General features: G+C 36.2%; 2 protein-coding genes across 3 annotated transcripts in view; both read right to left on the bottom strand.

Annotated features, from left to right (window-relative positions):
- The window catches only part of LOC5577387 (sodium channel protein Nach), a 50320-nt gene that overhangs the window by 18905 nt on the left and 12550 nt on the right, over window positions 1-18865 (bottom strand). For both annotated transcript variants that reach the window (XR_002500182.1, XM_021843209.1), the window contains exon 2: window positions 10895-11095. The gene's annotated coding sequence lies outside the window, so the exon portion shown is untranslated. The remainder of the gene's footprint in view (window positions 1-10894; window positions 11096-18865) is intronic.
- Window positions 7159-8614, bottom strand: LOC23687589 (putative gustatory receptor 59f). The gene is made up of 4 exons (XM_021843208.1): window positions 7662-8614; window positions 7541-7597; window positions 7396-7485; window positions 7159-7327 (listed from the first exon to the last, which is right to left on the bottom strand). The coding sequence occupies exons 1-4, from the start codon at window positions 8514-8516 to the stop codon at window positions 7250-7252; spliced, it is 1080 nt and encodes a 359-aa protein (XP_021698900.1). The 5' UTR covers window positions 8517-8614; the 3' UTR covers window positions 7159-7249.

Raw genomic sequence — 18865 nt, 5'->3', positions numbered from 1 at the left:
GGCGACGTTCGATTGGGCCAGTCGAGGCGGGCGGCGATACCGTACATTGTTGATGACGGATAGTTTTGGGCGCAGTTTCACCATCACTAGATAGTGATCAGAGTCAATTTTAGCGCCACGATAGGTTTTGACGTTGGTTATATCGGAAAAGTGTCGTCCATCGATCAAAACGTGGTCGATTTGTGATTCCGCCTGCTGCGGTGATCTCCAGGTGTACCGATACGGGAGGCAGTGCTAAAAGTAGGTGCTACGAATAGACATGTTTTTAGAGGCGGCAAAATCTATCAGTCGTAGGCTGTTCTCGTTCATCAGCCGGTGGGCGCTAAACTTTCCAATACTCGGTCTGAATTCCTCATTCTGGCCAACCTGAGCGTTTAGATCTCCTATGATGATTTTGAAGTCGTGGCTTGGACAGCTGTCGTACTCGCGTTCGAGCTGCGTGTAAAAAGCGTCTTCATCATCATTAGTGCTTCCGGAGTGAGGGCTGTGCACGTTTATTATGCTGAAGTTGAAGAACCTTTTTAAGCCTCAACTTGTACTTGTCAACTGGTAAATGGTATGGTTACCTCTAAATATTCGCATCATCGAACCGGTCCAGCAGCGCTAGAGCAGTATTGAAGACCAGTACGGAGCGACACGACTAGCCAGAGCCGTAGCCTTCTCGATAACTTAGGGGCTGTCCATTAATTATGTAAGGGTTTATGTGGGTAGGGGAGGTTTGAGATTTCTTACGCTTATTATTATTAATTATTATTGATTATTAATTATTAATGGATCGCCCCTTATCTGTTCAAGGAATCGGTGGTTCGAATTCGGAATTCCGTAAACGAGTAAATGCTCGTGTCCGTCCCCGGTTCAGCGATATTTTGTCCTACGAAGAGGACATGTCGTTCTATGTTCTGCCGCAGTTAACCGCTATACTGCCGGTCCAAAGAGTTAGCATCGGTCAATGGAAATCACCTTTAAACATGACGTTGGCCGATCCGCAATTCTACGAACCTGGGCAGATCGACATCATCATTGGTGCCGAATATTTCTATGATCTTCTTACCGATGGACGAACCAAAATCTGCGATGAGGTACCAACACTTCAAAACGCTGTTTTCGGTTGGTTCGTCTCAGGGCGTATTCCTACTCAATCAACGGGTCCGTCGCAAGCAGTTTCGTTTTTGTGCACGCTAGCAGATATTCACGATCAGTTAGCACGTTTTTGGAATCAAGAATCCTGTAAATCATCCAGCATCTAGTCGGTAGGAGCATCAACCTGTGAAACTATGTACGGCGAGACAACAACTCGGGACAACAGTGGCAAATTCGTAGTGTCGTTCCCTAAAAAGGAATTCGTCATGCAGCAGCTTGGAGAATGTGAAACAATTGCCACTAAACGTTTATTAACCTTGGAACGATGACTAGGAGCCCTCCCCGCGCTGAAGCCTCAATATCACCAGTTGACCCATGAATGGCCAAGCAGCTTGGCCATATGAAGCAAGTTGACTCCAATGACATAGATTTCGCCCTCTACATCCATTCGCACCACGCAGTACTGAAGCCAAACAGTACCATCACAAAATTCCGTGTTGTGTTCGACGCGTCCTGTGAAACCTCAACGGGTGTCTCTGATACTTGGACCAGTCGTGCAAGATGTTCTCCTGGCGATTCAACTGCGTTTTCGTCTCCACCGAATAGCCATCGTTGCAGACGTGGAGAAAATGTATCGGATGATTCTGGTTTATCCGTCAGATCAACAACTCCAGGGCATTTTATGGAGGAATTCTCCACCCATTCGCACCTACCAGTTGTCACAGCAGTCGGGAAATACGAGAGCGCATCATCAGTGGACGTCGTGCCTACTATGGGCTCCAGAAGCAACTGCGGTCAAGAATTATTCAAAACCCGACCCAAATGCACGATGAACAAAACGCTCATAAGACCAGTAGTCCCCCACGGGCATGAGACGAGGAAGACTTGCAAGCTCTTGGGGTTTTCGAACGCCGAGTGCTAAGCACGATCTTCAGCGGCGTGTACGAGAAAGGTGTGTGGCGGCAAAGAATGAACCACGAGCTCGTTCAACTCGATGGCGAACCCAATATCTTCAAGGTGACTAAGGCTGGAAGGACACGCAGGTCAGGGCATGTTGCAAGAATACCGGACAAAAGCCCTGGAAAGATGGTGTTTTCTACGAATCCGGTAGGAGCAAGAAGACGTGGGGCGCAGCGAGCTAGGTGGATTGACCAGATGCACCAGTACCTGGAGAGCGTGGGTCGCAGACGAGGATGGAGAGAAGCGGCCATGAACCGAGTGAATTATCGAAATGTTGTTGGCAAGGTCTTATTGAGTTAATTGATGTAAAACCAAATAAATAAATAATTTTTTTTTTTTTTTTTTTTTTTTTTTTTTTTTTTTTTTTTTTTTTTAATTTCTTTATTAGTATCATTCCAAACATTACATTCATTATTTCTTATATCTAGGTGTTCTGTGTTATTAGACAACACTATCATCCTAATTTGGTAAAACAAATCTAAGATTTTATTAACATTTTGTTAACAACATATTACATTTCACTTGCCGTAGCAGTTCAGATTTTTTACAGGTGAGTTGATTTCACCTGCTTATAAGAGAAAAAAAAATGTTTTTAATATACTTAACCTAACTTAACCTAAACATATAACGCATTAATCGTGGCAATAGAAGATTGTAACGATTTTTGCCTGAAATTATTGATTATTTTATTTGACATTTGTTCCAATGTTTCAACATTGGATATCCTATGTAACTCATTGGTACTATACCAGGGAGGAAGCCTCAGAATCATTTTCAAAATTTTATTTTGAATTCTCTGCAGAGCTTTCTTCCTGGTATTACAACAGCTAGTCCATATTGGTACAGCATACAACATGGCTGGCCTGAAAATTTGTTTGAATATCAAAAGCTTGTTCTTAAGACAAAGTTTTGATTTTCTATTAATAAGGGGATAGAGACATTTTACATATTTGCTACATTTGGCTTGAATGCCCTCAATGTGATTTTTGAAAGTTAAATTCTTATCTAGCATGAGTCCTAGATACTTAACTTCATCTGACCAATTTATTGGAACCCCTCTCATCGTGACAACATGTCTACTTGAAGGTTTCAAATAAAGAGCTTTTGGTTTATGTGGGAATATTATTAGTTGAGTTTTGGAAGCATTAGGAGAAATCTTCCATTTTTGCAAGTATGAAGAAAAAATATCCAAACTTTTTTGCAATCGACTACAGATGACACGCAGGCTTCGTCCTTTGGCGGAGAGGCCTGTGTCATCCGCAAACAAAGATTTTTGACATCCCTGAGGTAACTCAGGTAAGTCAGATGTGAAAATATTGTATAATATTGGTCCCAAAATGCTGCCTTGGGGAACACCAGCTCTTACAGGAAGTCTTTCAGATCTGGAGTTCTGATAATTAACCTGAAGTGTACGATTTGACAGATAACTTTGAATTATTCTAACAATGTATGTTGGAAAATTAAAATTTTTCAATTTTACAATCAAACCTTCATGCCAAACATTGTCGAATGCTTTTTCTATGTCTAGAAGAGCAAGACCAGTAGAGTAGCCTTCAGATTTGTTGGAACGGATCAAATTTGTTACACGTAAAAGTTGATGAGTGGTCGAATGTCCATGGCGGAATCCGAACTGTTCATTGGCAAAAATTGAATTCTCGTTGATGTGGGCCATCATTCTGTTCAAAATAACCTTTTCAAAAAGTTTACTGATGGAGGAAAGCAAACTGATTGGACGATAGCTAGAAGCTTCTGCAGGATTTTTGTCTGGTTTTAAAATTGGAACAACCTTAGCATTTTTCCATTTGTCAGGAAAATATGTTAATTGAAAACATTTGTTAAATATATCAACTAAAAATGATAAGCTACTTTCTGGAAGTTTCTTGATGAGGATGTAGAAAATTCCATCATCGCCAGGAGCTTTCATATTTTTGAATTTTTTAATAATAGTTCTCACTTCTTCCAAATCAGTCTCCCAGGCATTTTCGAAAACGTTCTCTTGATTGAGAATATTTTCGAACTCCTGAGTAACTTCATTTTCAATTGGACTAGTAAGTCCTAAATTAAAATTGTGCGCACTTTCAAACTGCATAGCAAGTTTTTGAGCTTTTTCGCAATTAGTTAGTAATAGTTTGTTTTCCTCTTTCAATGCCGGTATAGGCTTCTGAGGTTTTTTCAAGATTTTAGATAATTTCCAAAAGGGCTTAGAGCCGGGGTCCAATTGAGAAATTTTATTTTCAAAATTTTTGTTTCTTAAATCTGCAAAACGTTTCTTGATTTCTTTCTGCAAATCCTGCCATATAATTTTCATAGCAGGATCACGAGTGCGTTGAAATTGCCTTCTCCTCACGTTTTTAAGACGGATCAAGAGTTTAAGATCATCGTCTATAATCACGGATTCAAATTTTACTTCACATTTTGGAATTGCAATGTTTCTGGCTTCAACAATGGAATTTGTTAAAGTTTCAAGAGCATTGTCAATATCAATTTTAGTTTCTAAAGAAATGTTAACATCAAGATTAGAGTCAACATACGTTTCATATATATTCCAGTCGGCTCGTAAATAATTGAAAGTGGAGCTGATAGGATTGAGAATCGCTTCATGCGATATTTGAAATGTAACAGGGACATGATCAGAATCAAAATCAGCATGAGTAACTAATTGGCTACAAAGATGACTAGAGTCGGTTAAGACCAAGTCAATCGTAGATGGATTTCTAGAAGAGGAAAAACATGTAGGGCTATCAGGGTATTGAATTGAGAAATATCCTGAAGAGCACTCATCAAATAAAATTCTGCCGTTGGAATTACTTTGAGAATTATTCCATGACCGATGTTTGGCATTAAAGTCACCAATGACAAAAAATTTTGACTTATTGCGAGTTAATTTTCGCAAGTCAGTTTGAAGCCAATTAACTTGCTGTCCAGAGCATTGAAAAGGCAAATAGGCAGCTATGAACGTATATTTACCAAACTGTGTTTCAACAGAAACACCTAAAGTTTCAAAAACTTTAGTTTCAAATGACGAAAACAGTTGATGTTTTATACGCCTATGAATGATGATTGCAACTCCCCCACATGCCCCATCAAGTCGATCATTACGATAAACAAAAAAGTTAGGATCTTTTTTAAATTTGGATCCAGGTTTTAAATAAGTTTCGGTAATAACTGCTATATGCACGTTATTAGCTGTAAGAAAATTAAACAGCTCGTCCTCTTTACCATTCAGAGAACGAGCATTCCAATTTAAAATATTTAAATTATTATTTGGATCCATTAGAAAAACGTAATCCAATAACAATTTTATTTGTAAATTTTACACCTACTTGGACTGCTTCAGTCATAGTGGTGGCTTTGAACATTGCATCAATCATTAGATTCAATTGTTCAGTTAGAAAATTAAAATCAGAGGCAGACATATCATCTGATGATTTCCCATTGGAATTTTCGGTAGACGAAGAAGCGGGGTAGGAGTTACCTGTGGCGGTAGGGTTTTTTCCATTTGATTTGAAACAAGTAGGATGGGTACTCATGGAACGAACAGGGGAAGAGTTCAAATTACCTGCTACGATATCGGCAAAGGATTTACCGTGGGTAGATACATTCGAAATTGAAAGATTCGAACGGCTACCCGACGGATTAAAATTTGTTTGTGAATGAGCATGATTATGATCTTCCTGGTGGGTATGATTCCTAATCAAGCGATCGTTAACTGAAAAATGAGCATTGTTCGATACTCTACCAGGCAAATTCCGGAAACGACCGTTATCGTAACGGATATTATCCTTCATCTGCTTGGCACGAGCCTCAACGACTCTTTTGCGTGAAATGCATTCCCAAAAGTTAGCTTTGTGAGGGCCCTTGCAATTGGCGCATTGAAATTTTCTGGTATCTTCTTTCACAGGACAGTCGTCCTTAGCGTGAGAAGAACCTCCGCAAATCATGCATTTAGCATCCATGCGACAATTTTTTGTACCATGACCCCACTTTTGGCACCGACGGCACTGAGTGGGGTTCTGGTAATTTCCTCCAGGTTTCTGGAAATGTTCCCACGTCACACGGACATCGAACATAAGTTTAGCTTTTTCTAAAGCTTTAATATTATTTAGTTCTTTTTTGTTAAAGTGAACTAAATAATATTCTTGAGAAAGCCCTTTCCGAACAATGCCAGATTGGGTTCTCTTTTTCATAATGATTACTTGGACTGGGGAAAATCCAAGTAAATCATTTATTCCATTTTTGATCTCTTCAGGTGACTTATAGTCACTTGAGAGACCTTTCAAGACGACTTTGAACAAACGTTCAGTTTTGTCGTCATAAGTAAAAAATTTGTGCTTCTTCTCTTCAAGATATCTGAGAAGAAGTTCGCGATCTTTAAGAGTTTCCGGCAAAACGCGACAGTCTCCTTTCTTTGCGATTTGGAAGGAAACCTTGATTCCCCTAATGGAGTTCAAGATCTCCTGCCTAAATCCCCCAAATTCGGAACAACTGACCACGATAGGCGGCACTCTTTGCTTCCTCACTTGAATCAAAGAGCCTGGGCTAGAGGCTGCTTCGATTTGGTGTTCGGAAAATTTGTCTAGAGCATCGAACTGATTGCTCATTTCAATACAATTATTCATTTCACCCTTGGAAGAAACTTCGCATTCCGGGGAAGCGTCCTTTCTTCCATTCTTGCCACGTGTAGTGACAGTTTTAAAACCCACTTTTTTGGAAGGAAGTAGTGAATTCAGAGATTCACCCTTCCGTCTGTTAGTTGTTGATACCATGTTTAGTTAATAAACGAGAAAGACGTGACCTTCGAGAGGTTTTTTCCCTAGACGGTGTCCAAGAAGGATTACCACCGCTAGCTTTCGCCAACGGGTCCAACGAAAAATCGAAGGCACGGGTCCAAACAAGGATCGTAAAGGGATCAATAGTATAAAAAATAGTACTGAAAAGTACTGTTTAAGTAGCACTGAAAAGTACCGTTTTTAATTTTAGCACTGAAAAGTACTGTTTGTGTAGCACTGAAAAGTACTGTTTTATTGCTTTAGGTAGTTTTTAAGAAAACTTCCAAGAGCAGAGAGAATTCGTGTACGCACAGCACGAAGGTACGATGCGCACTGAAATAAATAAATAATAATATTGTCAAGTCCTCCTAACTTTTTATCTGAAGTCTAATGTGATTTTATTCTTGTAGTGCCTGGAATAATTTGAATTTCAAACTACTTCAACCAAACTGCGATCGATAATCTCCGGTATCGTATTGTATCAACAGCACCAAATACGTTGTCAGGGCTCCGAAAATCTGGAAAACAAAATGTGTATTTATTTGCTCATTAGAATAAAATATTGATACAGTTGTAATCCGCTTACAGAGGTCAGTAGTTTTAAATCTAATTCGACAATACCGCAGGCCAGGTATTGTCCATCATGCAGCAGAAATTGGCGTGAAAACTTCTCTACCTTAAATTATTAGTAAATTAAATAGTTGACCATGAATTGTGGATATTTTACCTACAATTTCAAATAATTCCGGCCTATCAAGTTCGCATAGATTAAGTGCAATTTTCTTCATCTTTGAATTATAAAATGTGCATTAGATTGTTTTGGTAAGAGAAAGTGTCACATCATAATTTTACCTCATATTTCACCAGATGATTTGGATAGAGAAATAGCATCAGGTGCCCTAGTTGTAGGACAATCCAAAAAATAGTGTAGATAAAATATGTTATATCTTTTATTGATACGGTCTTACGATAACTGAACTGATAGCCCTCTAGGAACTGCACGCTCGATACAATAATAACCGAAAGAATTGTGTTTAAAAACAACCATCCAAATACTTTGTTTACGTCATACATAAGGTGGTTAATGAGAAGAATTTTTTGCTGGAGAAATTCGATAGTATCAAAAACATTTTTCTCGCTCACGGTGTGTTGGATCTCGACTTGTCGTTTCAAGACGCGATTAGAATGTTTTGTAATCTGATGGATTACACTAACAACGTAAGTGTATTGAATCATGGCCATAACTGTGATCCAATGAGGAAGAATATATGATCCTACGGAAATGAGAGTTTTCCAAAATGTTGGTCTTGTATGAAAATCGCATCCGACTGAAATCGTAAACAGGACCGTTGCAAACACAATGACTGCTTTGAGACGTTGTTGAACTTTCTGCAGCATATCATTTTCACCAAATAATTCAAACCCGACAAGTACTTCAACTATCTTATCTGTAACAATGTGATACTGTGCTGAGTGGTATCTACAACCGATAAAAATCATCGTCATACTAATAGTTGTGATAATTAGTTCACAATTGTACAAAAGTTGCGTAAAAAATGGCAGATGCAGTCGCATTGTTTCTGTTATTGTTTGATAAGCACAGTATAAGTGACAAAAATATATTGCGACTGTCCACGAAAGCTGCACCAAGTGGCTAACAATCTTTTTCAAATCGTTTTTGGGGCTAAATGGCGACCGGCCCAACATGTCCAATGAGCTGGGGGCAGTGCCAAATAGTTGACAAAACCATCTGACCGTGGAAAATGATTGGCAAAGCTCTCTGCCTATAAAGTAGGAACCCGTGTTTGGCGATGTCATTGTTACTACTAAAAGAAGCACTGCTATTATTGCTATCATCGCAGTAACATTTTCGTACGGGTATATTCTTTTGTGAATTATTTATTATCTTGGAGAGTGGATTCCAATTTGTAATGTTTTGCAACACGATAAAAAAGTATGTAGATGATTATGTCAGAAGTGTAATTATTTTGTGGAAGGTATTCTTGTCTTACTACAAAATTCCATCGAACGGTTAAAGTTCTCGTACGAAAAATTCATAAATGTTTTTCATACATGAGCACCACTTTTTCCTCAAATCAAAGAAGCAATTTTTTTTTTTTTTTTTGTATGGTATTTAGTTGGAGTTGCCTGACAGCTTAACTTGTCAAGGCTGAACCCTCGGTCTGGCTTTTGCCAAGTTTCCCCTCTACCAGGACCAATACTCAGACGGACTAGGCAATGGCGCCCACATGAACACTGTTTTTTATTAGTATTCTGACGTGGTAGTTTTTGAAAAGTACCCATATTCCCTTGCTTCTGAGAAAAGGAAGCATTATGAAAATCAGCAGCTCCATTAGAATTTGTTTGAAATAGTAGTGTAGAATTTGTTTGAAATAGTAGTGTAGAATTTGTTTGAAATAGTAGTGCATTACTAATACTGTCTAGTCGAAATGGTTTTGAATAATTTGTCATTCAAGTGCTATTCTGATTACTATTGTCTTTTACGTAAGATTAGAGTCTTAAATGTCAAGTGTCGTCAAGTCTTAACAAAATTAGGCTGTTTAGTAGTAGTTCTAGTTAATTTCATTTTTTGTTGTCAAAAGTATTTATTGGTCATTACGTTCATATATCCTTAAAGAAAAAAGTCGCTTTCCTTGTCTGTTCAACAATTTTTCAAAACTAGCAAGTGTACCCTAATGATCGATCTCAGCGTCTTACTTTACATAGTAATTTTTATAGTGAATATTTAAGAGTAAAGTTACCTTAGGCTTCTATTACAGTCTCCTACAAGATTCACTTTTCGGTGACAAATGCAATGCTTCACAACGCCTACTTTTTACTTGTAAATTTTGCGAAAATGAAGCTAGAATTAGATTATTTATACCGCTGTTACAAAAGAGATATTTCTTATTATGGCAATATAAAAACCATATTAAAATAAGATTGTCGCCACTTATTTCTACTCAGTGAATCTACTAGTCATTTTCCTAAGAGTTCCTAAGTATTCCCTACGTCGTATATGATAACGATGTATCTAGCTAGCTAATAGTAAGAGTGGCTACGGATCATTCTGGTTAGCAAAAGGCAAACTGAACGTCACCAATAGTATTAATGTCCACTTCGAATAGATTAATTATTTGAAATGGGCATCAATTCTATCAATGACGCAGAATGTCCGTTGGATCACATCCGAGATATTATTGCGTCTATGCCATATAAATTATGACGCGGCTTTAAGCAAAAAATGCCAAAATGTGATACCACCACTACAGTTTACGCCTTTGGTTTCCATCATATGGGCTAATGGATTATGCCCTCCCATCGCGGCAAGGTCGCATAACCAAGGGGAGGGCAAATCAAAGAGGCAAAATTTGGCAAAATATTTGAAACATTTCATGTTTCCAATTTGTAGTTTAGAGCTAAAGCCAATCCAATGGAAAGAGTTTGTCAACCGCTGCTCTACACGCAATGGATTTGAGCTTGGATAAACATGCATAACGTGATAATCTACCATTCCGTGTTGAGTGTTAAAATATATAATAATTATAAGTTGCATGACATCCTAACTCCATGGGGATACTTGATGGACAAATGTGGGAGTTGTTTGTTTGTTTTAATACGAATCAAACGTCAGCACGTCCCCATGTTAAGCACATTTTTCATCCTAGGCTACAAATTGTGGGCTTCGTAGCCGTGCGGTTAGTGTCACCAATGCATTTAGCCGCATCGTGCTAAGAAGTGTGGGTTCGATTCCCGCCTCAGGCCGAAAAAACTTTTCGTGAGGAACGTTTTCCGACTGTGCCACTGGGCGTTGCATGCTAGTCCGTTGTCTAGTGTGGTGGTTCCTTCAAAGGGCTAATAGCCCACTGGAAGCATTAACGTGTAGTGTCTTTTTAAATACTTGTGCTTTGAAATAAATTCTGCCCAATTCTTTGTTTTACGAGCTGAAACTATTGTGTAGTAATGTTTCTTTTGCGTCATCGAAAATAGTGACGGCGCAGTTTGTTTGTAAAATGTGTCGATGCTAAATATTAGTTTTTACAGAAATGTGCGTCTTGTGTGTTTTTGTAAGATTGTCTACTTACCGACTGATGTACTCAAGAGCTCTGGTTCGGTCGAAACGGTCCCGGAAGCAAAATGTTGCAGCTGGCATCGTTCCAATCCATTCTCGGTAGTTTTTGTCAAACTGCGTAACGGTTGGGCTGGCATAGAAATGGTCCAGTTGGTACATGCCAATGAAAATCGACCCATACAACGCACAACCAATGAGAGCAATCCAAAGAATTCTGAAATGTATGAAATGAAATGTATTTAAAATACTAAACAATGCATTTCCGCAACGTGCGTAAGAAATAGTTTTAACACATTTGTTTCAGACACATGGCCAGTGCTGTTTTACGTGAAAAAAGCGAATTAGAATTTAAAAAAAATGTACGTTAGATTTTGGAAACACGTCTTAGGATTTCATATTTTCAAAACCAAGCTGTGTCTAAATCGAACGGTCTTTAGTGGCGCATTTTTCTAACATAATTCATCGAGAATTGAAAGACAACGGTTCTGAGTGGGGTTCTGATTTACTCTATCTGTACGATAAGCTGATTTGATAAATATTATAAACTGAATTTTCCTTTTTTCAAACATTTCAACATCAATCCCATCAGAAGATGGTCTCAAAAATCTCCTCATGTCTCGATGAAAAGCATGCTTCGAAGGAATGTCTCAATACCTGAAATGTGTCTCTATGGATTCTTAAGGAATTCCTTCAATTATTTTGGAAATTCTATCGGAGATTCATGCTGAGAAATAGTACAAAAGTTTTCAGAAGTTGCATGGATTTTCTTCAGAAACGTTTTTAATCTAACTCTTTGGGAAATCTTTTAAAATAAACTAGTAACTTACAAGCTTTATAAAGGTTTCATAATTTGCTCCAGGAAATCTCCTATTCAACGTCATTAGATTAAGGGTTTCTGCAACCTTTCATCATGAAATCCTGCAAAATTATTTCAATGAAAGTTACAATTCCTGAAAGATTTTATTCCTAGTAAATTCTTAGTCGAAAAATTTCAACTGGAGGTATTATCCACCGATTTACTTTAAGGAAAAGCTCTTAGGGTAAAAGCACCGGTTTTGGCCAGCCTAAGTGAAATTGTCGATAAAAATTTAATGGGAAGCCGTATTTATACTATAAATTTGTCAAATGCAAGCTTTCAATCCATATTATGTGTGTAAAATATCAAAACTGAGCTAAACCCATTTTTTCGGAACCAGTTTCGGCCAGAGATTTAACTTCGGTTCCTAAATTGGCCAATCATATTGATTTCTCTTAAGGATGGCCAAATTAGGAGTGCCCTGGCCAAATAAGGTGTATGGGAGTTAAAATTATAAGGAAAATACATTGTTTTTCTTATGTTTTGAATCAATTTGGACGAGAAAATGAATGTAGCTCTATCATGTGAATGTGATTTACTGAACACAAAAGGTTTTATGCTGATTGGCTATGTAAAACGATGTATAATCCCCTATGGCTACAACTGGCGTATGTCCAAAACCGGTACTTCTACCCTGCATTTTATTTTTTTTTGAATTCTAGCAGGAATTTTCACAAGAATTATGATCAAATGTGTTGTACTACGCCCAAAAACAATCCTATATTTTTATGCAAAAACTAATATACCTCATAGCATTTTTATGATAGGTCTAACTTCACCTTTACATAAAATATCGAATAGGCTTTTGTTTTGTTCTAGGCTATATAAAACGGAAAGGTGTTTGTATGTCACAAATTGGTTCGAGAACGGGCCCATTGATTTTCATGATTCTTTCGCGGTTGAATTCGTGATGAGTTGCGATGTGTTTCCCGATAATAATCTTAGAATGTTCACAAAGAAACTCCAAATAATTGAATGATGCATCTTTCAGAATAAATCAATCAAAAGTATGGACTCCAAGATTTATTCTGAAACTCTGTCTTAAATTTTTTTTTTTGTCAATCAATAGTAGACTACATGTTTGCTTAATTCTAACACAAGTACTGGACAGAATAAAGTACGCATTGGCCGTTTTTCCATAAAAAATGGTCAAGTTTGGAGATCTGTATCTCAGCTTCTAGTGCTCCGATTGATCTGAAATTTTCACCACAGCCTAGATATAACATAGATTTTACTCAATTGGAATCTCACTGTATTTGAAACGAAATCTTTTGAATTATTTAAAATCTCTCAATTTGCGAAAAATTGCATAATTTTATTTTGAAAACAATTAGTTTTACCGAAAAATGATGTTCTGCAAACTTGTGTGTCTCATCAAATTGCAAATTTTTGCAGAAGGACATATTGCTCTAAATATTTCTATTTAAAAATTATTTCTATTTAAAAATTTTGTCATTTTTATAAAAAGCTGAGATTTGCGATAACATAAATGTTTGTTTATGAAAAACTATGAATTTCTAGCCTAGCAAGTTTGAGGTTTCTTTCAAGCTGCAGTGAAAATTTCAGGTCAATCGAACATCTAGAAACCGAGATATAAGCCTTCAAACTTGACTATTTTGTATGGAAAAACGGCCAATGCGTACTTTATTCTGTTCAGTGCTGTATATCTTAAGGAGTTAAAATATTGTCTTAGCTTTGTTCGCGACATGGTCAAAAACATCATTCGATTCATTGGGCCGAATTTTGCACAGTTAGTTCGATGATTATTTGATGCAAACAAATTTCGAATTCTTAATTGTCGCGTGTAGAAGAATTTCTTGCGAAATGGCAAACATGAACAAATTTCTCTATGGTTACATTTTTATTCATTCCTTATAATAAATTCATGTGGAAAATCCAGAAGAGATTTTAATTTTCTTGTCGTCATTGCAACAATGCAACATGTACGATAAGCGAATACAATTGGTTAATTGCAACACATTTGTAGCTGTCAAATCAACTTTGTTATCATAAATATAGTCGCATAACACATAACACACTTGCATTGCATGATGTATTTCACCATATAAAATATGCACGCATATCGCATATCCACTTTTGTACGCACAAGGCCTTTTCGCGACATCTTCTACGTGAAAGTTTGCACATGTAAGCATCGCTTAACGCAAAAAGTGTTTTCGTTATACGTACATTCTGGTTGTCTGGGTGCTTTTGTGAAATAAGCATTCAGATCAGAGTAGCTTACAGCTGCTCAAATAAGGATGAATCATCAGTTTGGTGAGCTTGTTCCATGCTTTTATTTCAAATATATAATATATTATGAATCGTATTTTTATCATGAAAATTATGTTTATGTTCGCGATGAACCACTGCGACCAGTTTTCTTTGATCTTTTGTGGTATACCCGTGTCTTTTGTTAGTGCATGTCATCTACTCAATTACTATTGAGAAAGCTACTCCATTACTATTGAGAAAGCCTCTTTAGAAAAAGATACCGCTATTTATACCTTTTGGAGAAAACAGTTTGTCACCATTAAACTCTCAAAAGCGCGCCCCTTAATCAAGTTCGGCCACTAAGCTGGTTGAATGATACTGATTTTGACAATGCATCGGTACTCTAGCGTATCAAATTATTGCTTCTACTTATAAGGTTCCAAGTCGTTTTTTGAAACTGTGAACAGGTTTCATCGCATGAGACATTTAGATTCCTTGAAACAAAAAGCTTATTTTAGAAGTTAAGGGGTCTGCTACTCCACTAATTCGGAATCGTTTCCCTCCTAGATATCGAAAGATAAACTTTTGAACTTGGAAAGAAATTGTCTCATGCGTTGAAACCAACCTCAGATGCTGATTGAGCCATTTTTCCACTTCGACCTCCTCATCATCTAGGACAAATAGGTGGGTCTTAGTGGCTTGTTACTCTCTTATACTCTTCCGACCGTAACTTATAAGTATTCACAAGAACAGATACAGCAAGAGTACAATTTGGTAGATCTTACCCCGTAACGCACCTCGAAAAGGTGATCTACCCGCGTTACGGGTAATCATGACAATGGTGTGATTGTTACTTATATGAATGGATTTAACAAAATATGAACAGTTTGCCACTGTTAGTGTCAACATAGACTCTTAAGACTTTAAAAGCCCCATACTTTTCCTTTTAACAGATTTTCATCATTTTAAAAAATAACCTTTGAATGGTTCGACGCTTAAAGTGTCGACTTACCGTATGTTCATGTCGCCCAAGCTTTATCTCTTGGTTCCTTGTGCAACTTCGATTATTCTGGTCAATCACGGAGTAGCAACTACGAATTCTACGGTCATCAATGCTTATGCTCTAATGTTTTCACAGATTAGACCATGAACTCAATTTTTCTGTTGAACAGCAAAATTTCTTGTAATCATAGCTCTAGTAATGCTATTTGGGATTCCTTCGGAAATTTGTTCAAGCAATTCTCCTAAGGATTTCTAGACGTGCCTAATAGACATTCACTGCCTTCAAAATTTTCACTAGAAATTCCTTAAGTAATTTCTCAAATCCTCTTGAGTTTTCTCCAAAACCGGACATCACTAGAAGTTCAGTGAGGAATTCTTTTCAGAATGATTCCAGGGATTCTACTAGCATTTGCATCATTTTTTGTACAAAGCAGATCTCCAGTAACTTTGCTAGAAATTCATACTTAACAGTTTCTCAAGGATTCTTCCCTGAATGATTCGTTCATGATTTTTTTTTAATAATTCATCAAAGAATTATTTGAAGTGACTTTTTAGAAATCTTATTGAGATTACTTCCATGGGACTTTACTTGGAATTCTTCAATTTTTTTTTTCAGGAAATCCAGTGAATATCTCAAATGTTACACTGCGGGAAGCATTTTTGACTCAAGCACAAAAAAAAAAATGCTGAATCCATTACAAGAGCACAAAAAAATGAATTGCTGAATCCATTACAAGATTACCTTTTCTCGAAGCAATTTTCTTCAAAAATTTCATCAATATTCCAACTAAAGATTCCTCGGACAACGTATCCACGGTTTGTTCTAGGTTTTTCAGAAAGCATCCCTTCAATTTCTATAACCCTCTAATACCCAAATTTTTATTTCCGATTTAAGTTTTATTTTTCGTTATCTAAAATCGTTCTAAACACGTTTTGGGCATTTATTTATTTTTATTCGCAAATATTTAAATTTTGGTTTTTGATTTTTATAAATTTTATTCTTGAACATCCCTAACTTTTTTAATTTTTTCTTGAAGCCTTTTCTAGTTGTTGATTTTTGGCAATAATAAAAATTTAAATTGTTACGGTATTTTTAAAAATATTAAATTTTTAATTTTTTTTCGGAGCGTATTTTATTTTCCGTGTAACTAACGGAAATACAGGTTTGAAATGATTTGAATACCACCAGGCTCTTCGTTTGTGATAGGTTAATCGTAGAAAAATATAAAAGGTACGATTTTTTATATTACACGTTAAATGAAGCCCAGGCATTTGTAGGTTATATAAGAATGCAATTTTTCAAACAATTTCTAAAAATACAAAAAAGTTTCAAAAGTCATAAAAAACTTCTCTTATATGCGTGTTATGAGTCAAGGTATAAACCAAAAATAAAATCATTTTGATTTCCGAGCTACGAAAAAATACACAAAATTCCAAAGTGTACCCCGTCTAAAGGCGGGGTTGGGTATTAGAGGGATAAGGTTTCCCATATATAAAACTCATTGAGTAGTACCATTATTCAAATTTACCAAAATATTCCTAGCATAATTTTCCACATGATTCCTTTTTAATGCCTCTTTTTAAAGTACAGGATATGCTCCAAATTCTGAAAGATGTTTCAATAAGTTCACCACAAATTCTTTACAGTAATTATTTTATTCAGGAACTATTTTATTCAGGTCTTTCTTCTTCAGATTGCTAAGGTTAAAAACTTTGTTCACTGTAGGAATTTCCATAAGGATTTCTTTAAGAACATTCAAAAGAATATAGGAGAAGGTATCGACCGTTACCCTGTACGGTTTTCTCCATAAGGTGATCATAATGGGACACTTGAGAAAATTGAACCCGCCTTGGTGTAGCCCTAGCAGGACGGTTCGTGTTGGCGTCGTCGGAAATGTTTCGTTCTTGGTTTCGCGCGTGTTTTCGCCAGTTTTTTTTTTTTGTTTTTGCACGTCTTGCTGGGCAGTGCTTTGTGAAGTCCAAGCAAGCTTGCTCCTATGAAGCTCTCCTGTCAGCGATGGATCATCAATTGGTGAGCTGGTTTCATGCTTCTATTTCCAAAGAGTGAAATATATTTACACATTTCTTTATCTCGAAAACGGTATGAATGTTGCATTTGTGTATTAATTCAAGACAACAATGATTGGTTCGACACTCGGTGTCGGCGTTCTATAATTTATAGTTTACCTAATACATATTCAAGGACACATACCTTTACTTCTGCTTGTAATTACATAAAATCTTTTAATAGTTCGACATTATAAGTGTCGACATAATTTTCATAGACTGACAGAAGATTATTTCGATGCATATTGCATAAATCGAATTACTTATCAAGCGCAACTATTCATTGGCTAATCAACATTAAGGTTTTTGCAAAAAATTGTGTTCATGCGTATTTTTTTCAACTTTTGGAAACAATGATTTCCATGATTAAAAATGACATGATCAAAAAACCTGTGGATTACAACAAAGTTGTAAAAGATTTTGTTACTCAGTTGGGCCATTTTTCTAACAAAATATGTTATAATTTTTGCTGGTTAGTAGTTTAACTAACAAAAATTATAACACAATTTTTTCTACACTTAACAAAATTGTAACAAAATATGTTATAATCTAAAAAAAAGTGTAACGTATAATGTTTCAAATTAAACAAAAATATAACTCATTATGTTATTCCCCATAACAAAATTATAGCAAAACATGTTGTAAGCAATTGCTCTCAAGTTTTTACAATAAATTGTGTTATAAATATGTTCTGAATTGAAGCAAATTTGATACAGCCTTTGTTATTAAAACTGATTTTGTTTTGATTATGTTATAATTTCCTCCATCCAGTACTTCTAACAAAAATGAAACATAATTTGTTATTTGCTATAATATTATTGTAATCTACTGGTCGGGATTAATAGGGTCAGTTAAGCATAACTCACAAATTACCATGAAAGATGTAGAACTTCCTTAGGAAATTGCCTACCTCTAGGCGTATTCCACAATTCAAGATGTTTTTAATTTTGAACTAACTCAAAAAGTAAATGACTTGTTAGAGTTTGGGTTTCATATTCGGATTTAGGGACCATGATTGCAGTAAGTAATGATAATTTCACTATTACTGAACATTGTTTTCATAGGTGATCAATGTTATCCCATATCAGCTCAATGAAATAATAGCTTAAAACATTTTTTAAACATGCGTAAAACTTTCAGAAAAGAAGGTATAGTATATAGACATGAGCAAAGGGTATCAGTGCTTGTTTTAAAAATATAAAACTTGCAACATGTGCATTTTCAAATGAAATTTTTAAGAAATATAAAAAAAAACGATTAATGATACCACGGATTACGTTCAAAAATCTGTGAAGGAATTTCTGAACGATATAGGGAAAGTGTACCAGTTATGGCCATAGTGGTTCCCTATTTAGCCATATGTAAAATTTTGATAACTTTCACATTTTAAATCTTTTTGAATGCTTTAACATCAAGTTATATCTTAAATCTAACTGCTACAACACACACAATTTTTCAAAATTTGAAGACATGAAAGTAATCACGTATGGCGAAATAGGGAACCACTATGTCCATAACTGGTACACTTACCCTAGGTGAGAATTAGATTTTAGAGGAGTCTTGAGATTGTTTCGTTTTAAGATTCTTGGTTTAAATAAAACTGACTACAAAAACAAATTATCAATAAATTTTGAACCTCGAAGGCATGTTAAAAATTATTTGAAAATTATGAGAAAAAGTGCTGAACCTGAACAACATAGCATTGAGGAAATGCAAATTACAATGAATAGTTCATCCATGTTCGTTCAGACAATCCGTTTTTTAATGAGCGAAATTTTAAGATCGTATCTCGCGGTTTAGATGTGTGAAAAATCGGAAAAATACTGTTGTGCTTTTCCATTTCGA

Source organism: Aedes aegypti, chromosome 2 (assembly GCF_002204515.2).
Source record: "Aedes aegypti strain LVP_AGWG chromosome 2, AaegL5.0 Primary Assembly, whole genome shotgun sequence".
Classification (NCBI taxonomy): Eukaryota; Metazoa; Arthropoda; class Insecta; order Diptera; family Culicidae; genus Aedes; species Aedes aegypti.
The sequence above is the reverse complement of the archived record's forward strand: the minus strand, read 5'-3'. Positions and strand labels throughout refer to the sequence as shown.

Coding starts and splice junctions, on each gene's coding strand:
- LOC23687589 (XM_021843208.1), bottom strand. CDS start 8,516: ATGTTGGGCCGGTCGCCATTTAGCCCCAAAAACGATTTGAAAAAGATT. Junction 7,486..7,540: donor GGCCGGAATTATTTGAAATT/GTAGGTAAAATA, acceptor TAATAATTTAAG/GTAGAGAAGTTTTCACGCCA. Junction 7,328..7,395: donor ATTTAAAACTACTGACCTCT/GTAAGCGGATTA, acceptor TTTGTTTTCCAG/ATTTTCGGAGCCCTGACAAC.